The sequence below is a fragment of the Dunckerocampus dactyliophorus genome, chromosome 3 (genome assembly GCF_027744805.1).
Source record: "Dunckerocampus dactyliophorus isolate RoL2022-P2 chromosome 3, RoL_Ddac_1.1, whole genome shotgun sequence".
Lineage (NCBI taxonomy): Eukaryota > Metazoa > Chordata > Actinopteri > Syngnathiformes > Syngnathidae > Dunckerocampus > Dunckerocampus dactyliophorus.
Genome location: NC_072821.1, coordinates 8,296,031 through 8,309,685, shown reverse-complemented (window position 1 = coordinate 8,309,685; position 13,655 = coordinate 8,296,031). Strand labels below are relative to the sequence as shown.

The window sequence follows — 13,655 nt, the reverse complement described above, 5'->3', positions numbered from 1 at the left end:
TGATACATGACCACTTGCTATCACGCGTTTTTAATTCCATCAATTATACTTTGTTTGGAAAAGTCTAAATGTATGTGAAATTGGGTTTTTTCGGCATTGGTTGAGCCAAGTGACGTCACCATTGCGTTGCATTTGCGCAAAGAGGCGCTCCTCAAGCGCTGCCCCGCCCCTCCCACTTTCTGTCCGCCACAGAAGACTCGAAAAGCAGCCATCAACATACAGTATTTCATGACGAAGTACTTGTAGTATCTTAAATGTCTCTTTGTTGTCGCCTTACCTGCACTTTATTCACCTTTCCCGTCAACATGTAACCCTAGACGGCTTCATGTTGCGTCGACTCTGCTACACGGTAAAATGTTTTTAACAGGGGTCCAAATGTCATGCTAGCTAACTGTTTATTTACATCTAATTAGCTTGTTAGTCGAGAAAGTTAGCGAATAAGTGTGAGACAACGCATTTAAGCTTAAGTTGGAGTCTTAACTAATATCTACTGAACAGGACTCCCAACAGTTTACGAGGTTTTTGTCGTATTTGAACAAAATCTTGCCAATTTCTTCTGAAAAGTAGCTAAAAAGACCACTGAAAGAAGAACGACCGACTATATGTCAAGATTGCGGGTGTTTGTGTGTGCTCGTGCGTGCGTGCGTCTCTGTGTGCGTGGGTCTTCAGGCTAACCTTGTTATGTGTTTACAGGCTCTACAGCCTCCAGTAAAATAAAAGCAGCCCTTCTGAGAAGATGGACGTGTGAGTTGTTCAAAGGCACAGAAACACAGAAAAGAGGCCTCCCATTACTCACATAGCTTAGAGGAGACAGCCTTAAAAAGTTGTCATGATTGCAGATGCAGAGGGGAAAGGACCTCCAGCTGCAGAGTCCACAGCAGCACACATGTCTTCTTGTAACACCCAGCAGGTACAAAGTGGGGCATCGGTGTCGTCCTTGCCTGGGGCCCCCTTACAGCCCCCTGCCTCCACTACTACTGAGGAAGACGACGAAAGTGAAGATGAGTCGGACATCCTGGAGGAGAGTCCGTGTGGACGTTGGCAGAAGCGCAGAGAGGAGGTTAGATGTACTATTTGTTTGTGTAAATTAACTCTTCTACTCCTGAACCGCTGCACTAAAAAGGCTGAGCATTTGTTAAAACATGCACTGTGTTGGCTGTACTATTAGTTTTCTAACAAATACATCACTTTGTGGTGCTGTTATTAAACCCCAAAAGTCAGATTGACTTGAAGTTTCTCTCACAATTCCTAAAACATTGACTGTAACTTTAGGGTGTTTAGCCATGAAATTATTTCGCAGCTTTTGCACCATGCTGTAAACAGCAGCATTTTTTCTTTAAACTCCACCGTAATTGTCAGCTTTACAGATGCCATGTCCGCTATATAGGTAGGTGTCCTGGGTCTTTCCCCGAGGCCTCCTACCGGTCGGATGTGCCCTGAACACCTCCCCAGGGAGGCGTCCGGGACGCATCCTGACCAGAGGCCCAAGCTACCTCATCTGGCTCCTCTCATGCTTTAGTATTTCATAGAAAAAAATCTGTGTTTTTGAGAGCACATTTTTCATGCTGATATAGTCACAAATCATACATGTGAGGAGAACTCAATACCAGCCATATTATATCATTTCCGTTACATAATCAATTAAGCCAGTCACAACAGTCACCTTCGAAGAAAGCACATGTAGTTCACAATGTCTGTTATTTTTTTCTTAAATCTTCATTTTGCCATTCCATGCACTTACAATTTGCAATCTTGTGATGTTTGTGTTTCTGTTTGCTGTAGGTGAATCAACGTAATGTGCCTGGGATGGACACAGCCTACTTGGCCATGGACACAGAGGAAGGGGTAGAAGTGGTGTGGAATGAAGTCATGTTCTCAGAGAGGAAGAACTTCAAACTTTTGGAGGTGAGGACTTGTATCGCCAAAAAAAGTAATATCAGGAATTCGTTCTGATATCCTTCAGCAGCACACACTGCATCAGTAATATGCATTTGTTCTAATTATGTTATATCTGTGTGGCATGTTCAGGAGAAGGTGAAAGCAGTATTTGATAACCTCATCCATTTGGAGCATGCAAATATCGTCAAATTCCACAAGTACTGGATTGACACAAAGGAGAACCGGGCCCGGGTGAGTTGTGGCTTACAATAATAGTTCAGTTGAACAATGCGTACTTGTGGTTTGATGTAAATTTTCCTCCTCTTCTCCCTCAGGTGATTTTCATTACTGAGTACATGTCATCAGGGAGTTTGAAGCAGTTCCTGAAAAAGACCAAAAAGAATCACAAGGCCATGAATGAAAAAGTATTAACTGAATAACTAATAGCCAAAGCATGCACTTAACATTATTGGAGATTGAGGATAGTGTGTTGAACTTTTGGTTAAGGGCAAGTTTAGTATAAATGTTTGCAGTACACACTTTTGTGCACCCTAGGCATCCATGAATGGGAACACTACACAAAGACTGGAATAAAAACCGGTTTGGATGCAGGAACACTGTGTTGCGTGCTGCGTTACCAGAGGGGTCTCCGTGCAAGTAGAGACATATTTATTTGGCGTCATTAAGTGCTTTATAGACTGAGTCATAATGCAGTGATTTTTATTTTCACATAAGATTTGCTATTAATGCAGGTAAATGACCATCAGGTAAACTATCTGAAGTAATATGAACCTTTTGATATGTTAGACTTGGTAAATGACCATATGGTGCACTGCTGGTTTTTGGTACGAGGTGTAGTTATTTCACTTATGACCCAGCTTTTTTTATATGGCGTGTTCTCCCTGCAGGCTTGGAAGAGATGGTGCACACAGATCCTGTCAGCTCTCAGGTTGGTTTCATAAGTAGCCATTGTCAATGTCACATAACTGCAAATAATGTTTTTTGTTGTTGTTTTTGTTTTTTCTTTTAACGTTTCTCTGTCCCGCAGTTATCTCCATTCATGTGACCCACCCATTATCCACGGCAACTTGACCTGTGACGCCATCTTCATCCAGCACAATGGCCTCATCAAGATAGGATCAGGTGCTCAGTTTTCATTAGTTACGAGATATTACACAACCAAACACAATACCTATTATTATTGTTATTATTATTCAATTTGTAGACATTTGGTTTTGATTATATTTTCTTCCGTCTTGCCTGCAGTGGCTCCAGACACCATCAACAACCATGTGAAGACGTGCCATGAAGAACAGAAGAACTTGCATTTCTTTGCCCCAGAGCATGGAGGTAAAGATCAGTTTACAGTAACTATGGCTGCTGGAATGGAAGGCTTTATTAGTAGCATTTTGTATTATACATAGAGTTGTGATGCAATTTAACTCGCTTAGATTTTAAAATCTTACAAGATTACATTAAGTCAATTGTTACATATTACTCCCTTCACTGTCCCACACTTTTGTGCTGCCGCTGGCTGGCTTTTCAGTGACTGCTGATGCATCATTGGAAGTAGATGTCTATCATAACAGCATCACCACTGTTTGGTCGTGATGTCACTCTGTGTATGTACATGTTAAACATGCAAAAGCCTTGCAAATAAATGTTACCTGTCGTTGTTTTTAGTTGATCTGGCCAAATGTTGATTAAACAAAATTAAGATTTTTTGGGATTATTTGGGATCTTTTGGAAGTATAACGTGGCAAAGCAAATGATTTTTTATTAGTATTTAAATCAAGTGAAAAAAAAGATTATTATCATTTGTAATATGTTGTCGTGTTAAAGGGCATCAGTGAATTCAAGTCATACTTTAGATTCTGCTGTCGTTTTAGAGAAAGTAACACAAAGGTAGTGTAACATGTTACAGTTCAGACACAGTAATGTAATATATTTAATACAGTACAGTACAGTAAAATTCAAATAACAGCAACTAGTCAAATGAAATTGCCCTATACAGAACTGAGTGACGTACAGTCAAGGGAGGAAGTCATCATGAAAATAAAATAAATAAATAATGATGATGACAAAAAATAATTAATATCTGTGTGTGTTTATAAATGTATTTTCTGTATGATTCAAGTTGTTTTAAACATTTTCTTCCATAAAAGTTGCTAAAATTGTGTTGATCTGATCTAACAATGGGCCGAGGTGAGGCAGTAATGAGCCGAGCCTCTGAACATGCAGTCCCTCACAAACTGGGTTGCGTGGACCATATAATGTTTGTAGAAAGATATATTACACACCATGACTTTCCACAGCCTGTGTAATGTCTTTAATGTAAAAGTGTGACATCATTATTCTTTCAGATCAGACAGTATAGGCAGACAGTACCTGCACTATAGACTGCACCTGAAGGGATGTAAATCAGGCTCCAAAAGAGTCGGTGACTCACCAGCCATTAACCTCACTGCACATCACTGGTAGAAATAGTGGGACTACAACCACATAATCTAAACATGCTGGAATACCTCTTGTACCGTCTTCCACCAGCAGGGGGGCTAGAGCTAGAGAAATTGTTTTAGTTAATGTGTGTTGTTAATCTCCTCCATAAGAGTGGAATTTGTGTCCCTTATTTTCCTATTTTCTGTTGTTTCTTTGCAGATGTCACTGATGTCACCACAGCTGTAGACATCTACTCGTTCGGCATGTGTGCCCTCGAGGTAAGAAGTAACCAACAACAAAATAAAGAAGTTGTTCTAAAGGCCAAAACAACATGTTAATCCAGAAAGTTTGTGTTGCAGATGGCTCTTTTGGAGATTCAGGGAAATGGGGAGTCTTCATATGTTTCTGAGGAGGCCGTCAACACTGCCATACAGCTTCTGGATGATCCATTGCAGAGGGTAAGCCCAAGACAAACAAAAGAGAACTGAAACAAATGTAAAGACACACAGACTGACTGTTTTGAACTTTAATGAATTGTATTGCTTGGCTTTGCCCGTGTGTGTGTGTGTGTGTGTGTGTGTGTGTGTGTGTGTGTGTGTGTGTGTGTGTGTGCGCGCGCGCGTGTGTGATTAGGAGCTAATTCAGAAATGCCTAGAGTGTGATCCATGTACGAGGCCAACTGCCCAAGAGTTGCTGTTTAACCAGGCTCTGTTTGAAGTGCCACTATTGAAGCTACTGGCTGCTCACTGCATTGTCAGCCATCAATGTGAGCATCTCACAAACACTAACAGTAACACTTGATGAAAGCTGTTATTAACTGGACAGGAAGTAACATTTTAACATTCTTAGTTGTCATACAGTTGTACAACCACTGTTCATATTAACACATAAACCAGTGCTGGATATTAGCCTTTTTAAAATTATTTTTACATTAATATGTGTATATTAGCCATGATGTGGGCCCCCCACTGTCAGTTCAAGATGTCTGCAGAAATAGTCATCTTGCAGATTGTTGATCATAGTCAATTGTCCAGACATGATCCCTGAGAACGCCTTGGAAGAGATTACAAAAAACTTGGACCCTAACCTGGTCATCGCTGATAAGAAAGATGATGTCCAGCTCAAGTACGTAACACCACCTCACCAGCTTTTTCATCGTTGCTCCTGAGTGTCATCATATTTCTTAGCATAATGTCTTTTCTTCTTTTTTTTGTCTGTAGGCTGTCACAGTTCCCTGCCTCGGAGCTTGATAAGTTCCTGGAAGATGTGCGGTAAGTCATTTTGTGATGAAAATGTCATCGTTTTATGAGGCTATATTGTCGGGCGTTTTGAAAGATGAAATTGTCCTACTTGTCCACATGGGGGCAGCAATGACCTGATCACTTCATGACTGCTGCTTTTTACTGGTCCACATTGTATTCCACATTATATGTTCCCTTGTGTATACATCATAGATAGTACTTGATTTTTATTTTTTTTTATTTCCCCACTGTCTTAATCTGTAGCCACCATTGGCAATGTTTTCCTCATTTTTCCTTTGTCCCCTTCTCCCTCAATCAGAAACGGTATTTATCCTATGACTGCCTTCGGGCTTCCCTCTCCTAAGCGGCCCCAACAGGCGACTGTTCAATCTCCAGTTGTCATTCCTTTGGTAAAGTCCCCCACACCTGAACCTGCAGAGCTGGAGACACGGCGGGTGTGTATAACATAATTCATTATGTTAACAAAAGGGTATGAAAAAAGTGCACATTACACCCACATAAAGTATTTTCAACACCCAATCTCTCTCCTGTAGGTCATTCATATGCAGTGTAATGTAGAACTCATCGAGGAGGGAGCCAAATATCATGTAAGTCGACATACGCCATTTCATCACTAATTATACTGTAGACATTAACGCCATTGACCATCCATTTACCAAATGTTTGTGCTTGTCTTTATTTAGCTGACATTGCTGCTGAAGCTGGAGGACAAGCTGAACAGACATCTAAGCTGTGACATGTTACCTCGTAAGCTTCTATTTCACACATTTTTAAACAAATAGAACACATATACAGTATATGTGTGTATTTATATATTTACAGTATTTATAGCTAGAAAGGGAGAGACCGAGAGGAAATTGTGGCAATTGATATACAGTATGTAGTCCATAACATGGCATAGTGAACTGGAGTGTTATATTGGCAAGAGGCGATTAAATAACAGTATGAAATAACAGCATTGCTAATTCAGCTGTGCTTTCCCACTGTAAATATTCAGGATGTCTCCATATGTGTGCACTCAGGCGTGTGTGACAGTGAGCGTGGGATGCCTGACAGAACGAGTATTATCTATTTTCAGCAGGGACTCCCTCATAAAACCTTGCACTTTACTTTTTGGCTTATTGCATCCTGGAATTATGTTTTTTCTTCACCTCGAGTCTTTTTAATCTTTTATAAGCCCAAATTGAGCACATCTGTTTCAAATAGCATGTTTCAGAAAAACCAAGGATTCTCTTTTTAGACACCATGTGGAATGGAAATGAGAGAATAATCTACAACCTGGCAGTGTCAGTGGTCAGAATAATAAGTGCAGTGGGATGTATTGTGTAGTGGTACTGTACATGCACACACAGGTACATGTGACACGTTGCAGGCGTGTGGTGCACTCGGCCCGTGACAGGCTGCAGCTGACAGCTGTCACCTCTTGTGTCAAAGTCTGTCTCTCTCTTCATGGCTTGCAGCTTCCTGTATGCCACTTACAGACTTGGGCACTTAATCTTTCTTACTTTCTCACATTGCACATCCTTTCATGACAACCTCACACGTTTTTTTTGTTTGTTTTTTTTACTGTTTTTAACAATCACCTTCCTCGTTAATCGCAACTGTGCCTTTGGAAAAATGTGTGGCCTGTTTCGTTCCTTCATCATACATTTATCCATTTTCTTTATTGAAAGTGTCTCTTCCAACAAGCAAACAACAAGATCATAGCAATGGCCATAGAAGTGCCATCAATTTTTAAGTCATTCGCAAATTATACGTATATGTTAGGGTTGCTCCGATCAGGGTTGTATGCTGCCGATACAATACTGATCATCCATGAGTGAAATCGGCCGATACCAATACGAAACCGATCACGTGTAAATTTTTAAATGTACTATTGCCTATTTCAGGGGTCGCCAACATTTTTGTTTTTGTGAGAGCTACTTTTACAAAATGAAAATGGCCAAGAGCTACTCATTTATTTTCAAAGCTTATTTCAACCCAAACAAAGGGAATATGCTTGTTGTACCAGAATATTAACAAAATGCTGGTATCCACAACTCACATTTTGTATTTCAGAATGCATTTGTTTCTATTGTTCTCACATTATCAACTGAAAACCTGAATGAAAAGCAGGTTTGCAGGTGGCTCATTTGATCGTGGGAGGCTCACTGGGAGGCACCCCGGTGCCCGTGGGCACCATGCACGTCAGTGACCCCTGGGCTATATGATATGAAAGACAAATTTAGACAAAAACATATTTTACTTACTTTTTCAAAATCACTGGTGAAACTTAGAGGATCAGGCGCCTTTGTTAAGGAGAATTTGGATGCGAGATCAGCTTGATTGCGCTCCAGCAGGACCCCCAGGCAGTCAGACGAATCCAATCACTTTTCAGGCTATCCGCCTTATGAGCGCCACACACGGGAGGTGTGTTGGCGGTTAGCGATTGGCGGCTGGCAGCTGCGGTTGGCGGGGCTCATCACCGGCACAAGGCGGTGGGCGGCTGTGACTGGCTGTGGCCGGCTGCACCGGGGGCGACGCATTCACATCCAGAGTGAATTGTCAACACCGGCCGCTTTTCTTCCTCTGAAATACTTTGATAGCCCCAAATTCTCTCCACATCTGACAGCCAGTCTAAACCGTGGGAGAATCATACAATTCGTTCTGGATGTGGGTGCGTTGCTCGCCGGTGTGGCTGGTCGCAGCCGCTCGTCTCCTCCCGTGTGCGTGTTTTGCAGCACGTGGCGATGGGTTTCGCCGGTTGCGGTTGTTAGTCACGTCCCGCACACACGGGCGATACATTGGCCGCCGCCCGACCGATGATCACATTATGAGCCTCGATAACTCACCACACCCTTCCAAGTGCCACGCAACGCACCACCCCGGCGAGACGTTTTCCGTGGCATGTTTTGCAGGATGCAAAACTTATATCACTCTCACAACGACAGGTAAGTCCCACAGGACAGCCATGCCTATTTTGGCTTTGTGAAGGGAAAGTGGGCGGGGGACGTTTGCTATAGGCTGGATGCTGCAATGGGGGTGGAGCTGATAAGCAAGTATTGGCATATGCCGATACCGTGCTTTTTCACAGAAATCGGTGGCCGGTCAATCGGAGCACACCTAGTGTATATATATTTAATCAAACAATAGTTAACTGATCTATCTGAATTTTAAAAGGTGTTATAGTCGCAATGATCAATAATTTCTAAATCAATACATATTAATGATTCATCCCTGGTGGTGTAATAGTACACACTTTAGCCTTTCATGGCAGCATGGCTCCATTTTCGGCCAGGGTTGCGTCAGGAAGGGCATTCGGTGTAAAAACTAACCATGCATGCCATTGACTCACTGTGGCGAAAACATACATGCCTTCTCCCAGTCAAAAAATGACAAAAGCTCTCCTAAAGTTACAATGAGATGTTTGTTTAATGTCATTACCTTTAATTCAAATTTAAAAGGCATATATTAATATTAAAATGCAGTAAAAACGAAAATAATTTCTTAAAATTGTACATACTAAATATTGAAAACAGCTACAAGTTGCTAGAAAAGCTTGAAATTTGCATCTGAAAGTGTTCAAAAAGTGCTTTAATTGGATTTATTGTGTATGGATCCTTAATAAAGAGGACATCAGATATTTAGCCTATTTTAAATCAGCGCCTGTGTAGGCTTTTACTAGCTGTATGAGTGGGTTCCGTGTGCACTAAGAGCCTGTTTGTGTTGCAGATGAAAATGTTCAAGAGTTGACTGGAGAGTTGGTGCAACTGGGCTTCATCAGTGAGGTGTGTACCTAATAGACTCACATTGTGTGTGGGGTATGACTCCTGACTCTCCTGTAGGCTTTCTAGCACATTCACACATGTGTTCACACATGAGAGTACCCTTTGTATTCTCAGGCCCACTCACAATCCACCCACACTAATATACAGGCAGTGCACCTCACTGTGGGTGAGAGTGGATCAACTACATGTTTCCATAAAGCAGTGCAGTTAGGTTTCCTTACATTCTGTTGACTTTTTTTCAGTACCTCGACTAGCTGGTAGAATTGTCAGGGGTGGAATGGAAAATACACATGACAGAAAGACACTATGAGAATATTTGCAGGCGAAAGACATATAATTCATCTTTTCGCAAAGCATTTTCAAGTCACTGCAAACACAACAAAAATCTCTATGCAGATGTTTTGCATGTTGGGAGAATTAAGTTATAATATTAGGAGAATAAAGTCCTAATATGATAATGAAACAGATACATAAATAGTACAAAGAAAATTACATGTTTCTTATAGTCATTATCGTAATAGATGTCAAATTTACCACCTGTACCTGTACCTGCAAGAGTCTTTGGAAGAAGGTGGGACAAAACTTTTGGCTCAAGAACTATCTTGGTTTTGTTTTTCCCTATCAATAATTTTAAAAAGGCAGCACTTTAGTATATTACCAGCAGAAACACAGGCACATCATTTTTATTTTTTACACTTTACACTTTTTAATCTATAAATGCTTTCATTTGCATCAGTGATGATTAGAAACAATTGACTCCGCCTAGAAGAGGCTAGCTGTATTTGTAGTGCGCCTTCAAGTGCAACTGAATTTATAAGGCGTCATCTATGACAGGCCAGACTAAACAAAAAAATGAGTCCTAAGTGGCTTACATGACATTGCTGTTGCCCACACATAACCATTGTTTCAAAAACACTTCTGGTTAGATCAGGTGGTGAAGGATGGAAGGGGCGGCTTTGATATGTTTTGTACAGTAAGTCATTCAAACTCAGACATTTTTCAAAATTCTGCCCTTTTGCTCCCGGCCATTTTAGATGATTTTGACAGATTTGTCAAGGCACACAGAACATTGTTTTCTATGGCTATATAGACATGGAACCTACCAAAAGAAATTAGACTCTCGTCTTTCATCAGACCAAAAAACTTTGCTTCTACCTTTTTCCGTTCTTTAGTAATCAGCAGTAGAACATTGGTAGGTTTCAGGAAAATATCAGTTTCCAACAAAAAAGGAGGAAAAGAAGCTTTTTGTGAAAAGATACATTCAAGCATAACTTTCACTTTGACACACATTTTTTGCTTTTGTGACAGCTCAGATATCTAAACGACTGCATCACAAAATAAATAACACAAACAATGGTTGTTTTACATCAAAATAACAATTTATTTACAAATATAACACCATGAACTCTTTACAATTTTCACATTAAACTAAACTGTGTGTGTGTGTGTGCACGCATGTGCACCCATGCGTATAAATACGTCTTTGGGAGCAAGCGTTCGGGTTTAAAAAAAAAACATCTAAATACGTCTTTGGTATTGAATGAGTTAAAGATGCTAAAACCAATCCAATTTAGGTCAATATATGCTAATCTATCTGTACTAAACATAGACATCATACGTCCGTCCGTCCGTTTTCTATTCCACTTATCCTCACTAGGGTCGTGGGGGTATGCTGGAGCCTATCCCAGCTGACTTCGGGCGAGAGGCGGGGTACACCCTGGACTGGTTGTATTATACGTGACAAAGCAAATTAGTGTCATTTGTAATAAATAAGATGTCTCATTAATAATGAATTGCTTTTATTTTACAATATGCAAAGGGCCATTAAAAAATTAACTGCCTGCTGACAGTGGCCCCCGCGATGCACTTTGGACACCCCTGGGCTAGAGGACTGAAAAACATTATCAACACAGCTTTATGTTTATGTTCAAAATGTTGAGACTTTATGCACCTAAAATTACGGCTTTATTATAGTAACATGACTTTATTGTTGTGATGTGGTGCTGTATTATTGGAACTGAGCAATACAGCGTGGTAGAAATGATGTTTCTTCAAAAAGTGAATTGATATTTTGTCATGTGTCTGTACGTTTTATTTTTAATGGTTAAGTTTGTGTGTTCTCTCTGCAGATGGACCAAAACAAAATAGCCTCTCTCCTTCAAGAAAGCTTCAGCCAAAGCTTTTAACGAGCACTAAATACTCCAAAAAACAACGCCTGTTACATTTCCCCTTTAAGCATTCAGCATGCTGAATTTCTTTTTTCTTCTTCTTTTTTTTTTTTTGTCTTACATTGAATGTAACCAAAACCAAAATGTTACATCAGGGATGAAAACTTCACAAGTGCATTTAGAAAAGTGTGTAAATGAGATTTAATTCTGTTGTGAGTTAAATTAAAGAACTGTCGCCATGTAGTGGGAGTAGATACTCTATATACCCAGAGACCAAATGATATCAAATGAGTGCCACCGTGCCTTTTTATGCACGATTCCACGCATTTGGTGGACTGTTAGATGTGTACATGACGGCACATTCCCAGCATCCTGAAAGGTTCAAGTTGTAAGTCAATGTTATTAGTCTCACAAGTGTAGTAGAACATTACTTAGCCTTTCGTGGCTTGTATGTTATGAAAGCCTTTGAAACAAGAGCACAGATTGTGTGGTGACAATCTTGCCAAGTATCTGTGGAAATGTTACTTTTGAGGGACTGTGAACTCAGTGTTACTGTTTGTTTTTTACGTGTTTCTCCACTTTAAAACATCTCATCTCAGTTCACTTGTCATTCTTGTCACAGTGTGACTTTTCCCCCCCGTTGAAAGTGGCTTTTTCCCCATCATCCATCCTTCCATCCATCCATCTATCTGTACAAGTGTCATTATTTTTTATTTATGTTGCCAATACTGTATGTTCTTCTTTCACACCATCATGGTAAGTATCTGAGCCACTTTGCAAATGTTACTTCTATTGTTGCTGTTGCATTCATTTCATCGACAGATCCACTTGGATACAAGATTCCGCATCACCAGGTAGTGTTTTTAAGACTCTTTTAAGTAAGATCCAGGTGTTGCCTTTGACATTTTGTTGTGACATTGTCCCTGAGAGCTTCATGAACAGTAACTGGTGACAACAAGGTACTCTGTGTTGATCAGAAATGTCTAATCCAAAACAGGAGACACTAACTGAATCACAATCAATTTTATGAAAAATGTATCTGTGAGTATTGGTGGTGTAGACGCTGGTTGTTATAGTGTTTTTTTTCCTCAAAGTGCTGGATTTGGGTTTTGTGTATGTTTATATGTTTTTTTTCTAGAATTTGCAACTGGTCTTTCAAATAAATGTGTGAAAATTCACCCGTTTTTGTACATTTGTGTCAACAAAAAACAACCTTACATGACATCTGACGTTCAATAACGGGGTCTTTGATTCAGCTACAACCTGCTATGCTCTCTTTGGCCAGCTGCACAAGATTCAATGCAAGAAATGTATTCACACGATTGACACTGTCAAAAAGGTGTACTTGTATCCCATACATTGGATTTATGCAGGGGCGTTCCACAAGGCCTTCTCTACAGGCCTAAGCACTATCAGAAGCACTGACCTACATATACAACTAAATTTCTTGTATTTGTTCCATGAAACTGTGTCATTTTTATTCCCAACAGTCAGTTATCTTCAATTAGTGTCATTTGTCTCTTGGCTGCACTGCTTCCAGTGTGTGTATGTGTACTGTAAGTCACAATTCATCTTCTATGTGTTGCCTTGTCAATCTAATACGCCCAGGGCCTTCAGAATCAGTAGTGCTGGCCCATGTCACAACACATATTAGCAATGGGGCTGTTCCTTTAACCAATCAAATTTCAGATTCGCCTCACAGGACAGGTTAGCAGGCGTACAGTAACATCAGCATTTTTCTGTCCTCTGATTGTTTGTCTGAAAGCCACACTCAGAGTTACGCAGTGCACTTGAACGCCTCATCGCACGAACAGCGCAAAGCTTAATTGTTCGGACAGACACAGAGTTGTTCATCATTGTGTGTGGATAATAGGAAGAAACAAGTGAGTTTAGAGACTATGTATAGGAAGATAAAGGGGTAAACTGGGTTTCTTTCTTTAGTAACAATGGTATTAATACAGGGCCTGTTGGCCAATACAGGAACAGCCTGGAGATCGGGAAGACCTGGGTTTGATTCTCCCCTGGGCATTTCTGTGTGGAGTTTGCATGTTCTCCCCGTGTGCGGTGTGTTTTCTCCGGGCACTCCGGCTTCCTCCCACATTCCCAAAAACATGCAGGTGAGGTTAATTGGCGACTCTAAA

The 13,655-nt window shown here is 40.6% G+C and overlaps 1 protein-coding gene across 1 annotated transcript; it reads left to right on the top strand.

Moving 5' to 3' along the window:
* Positions 1–175: 175 nt before the first annotated feature.
* On the top strand, positions 176–12,678 carry LOC129178573 (nuclear receptor-binding protein-like). Its single transcript, XM_054770912.1, has 18 exons — positions 176–349; positions 694–1,060; positions 1,783–1,905; positions 2,029–2,130; positions 2,214–2,303; positions 2,787–2,827; positions 2,927–3,021; positions 3,145–3,228; positions 4,537–4,595; positions 4,677–4,775; positions 4,951–5,083; positions 5,352–5,442; positions 5,538–5,588; positions 5,878–6,013; positions 6,113–6,166; positions 6,263–6,326; positions 9,291–9,346; positions 11,476–12,678. The coding sequence occupies exons 2-18, from the start codon at positions 830–832 to the stop codon at positions 11,530–11,532; spliced, it is 1,566 nt and encodes a 521-aa protein (XP_054626887.1). The 5' UTR covers positions 176–349; positions 694–829; the 3' UTR covers positions 11,533–12,678.
* Positions 12,679–13,655: the final 977 nt, after the last annotated feature.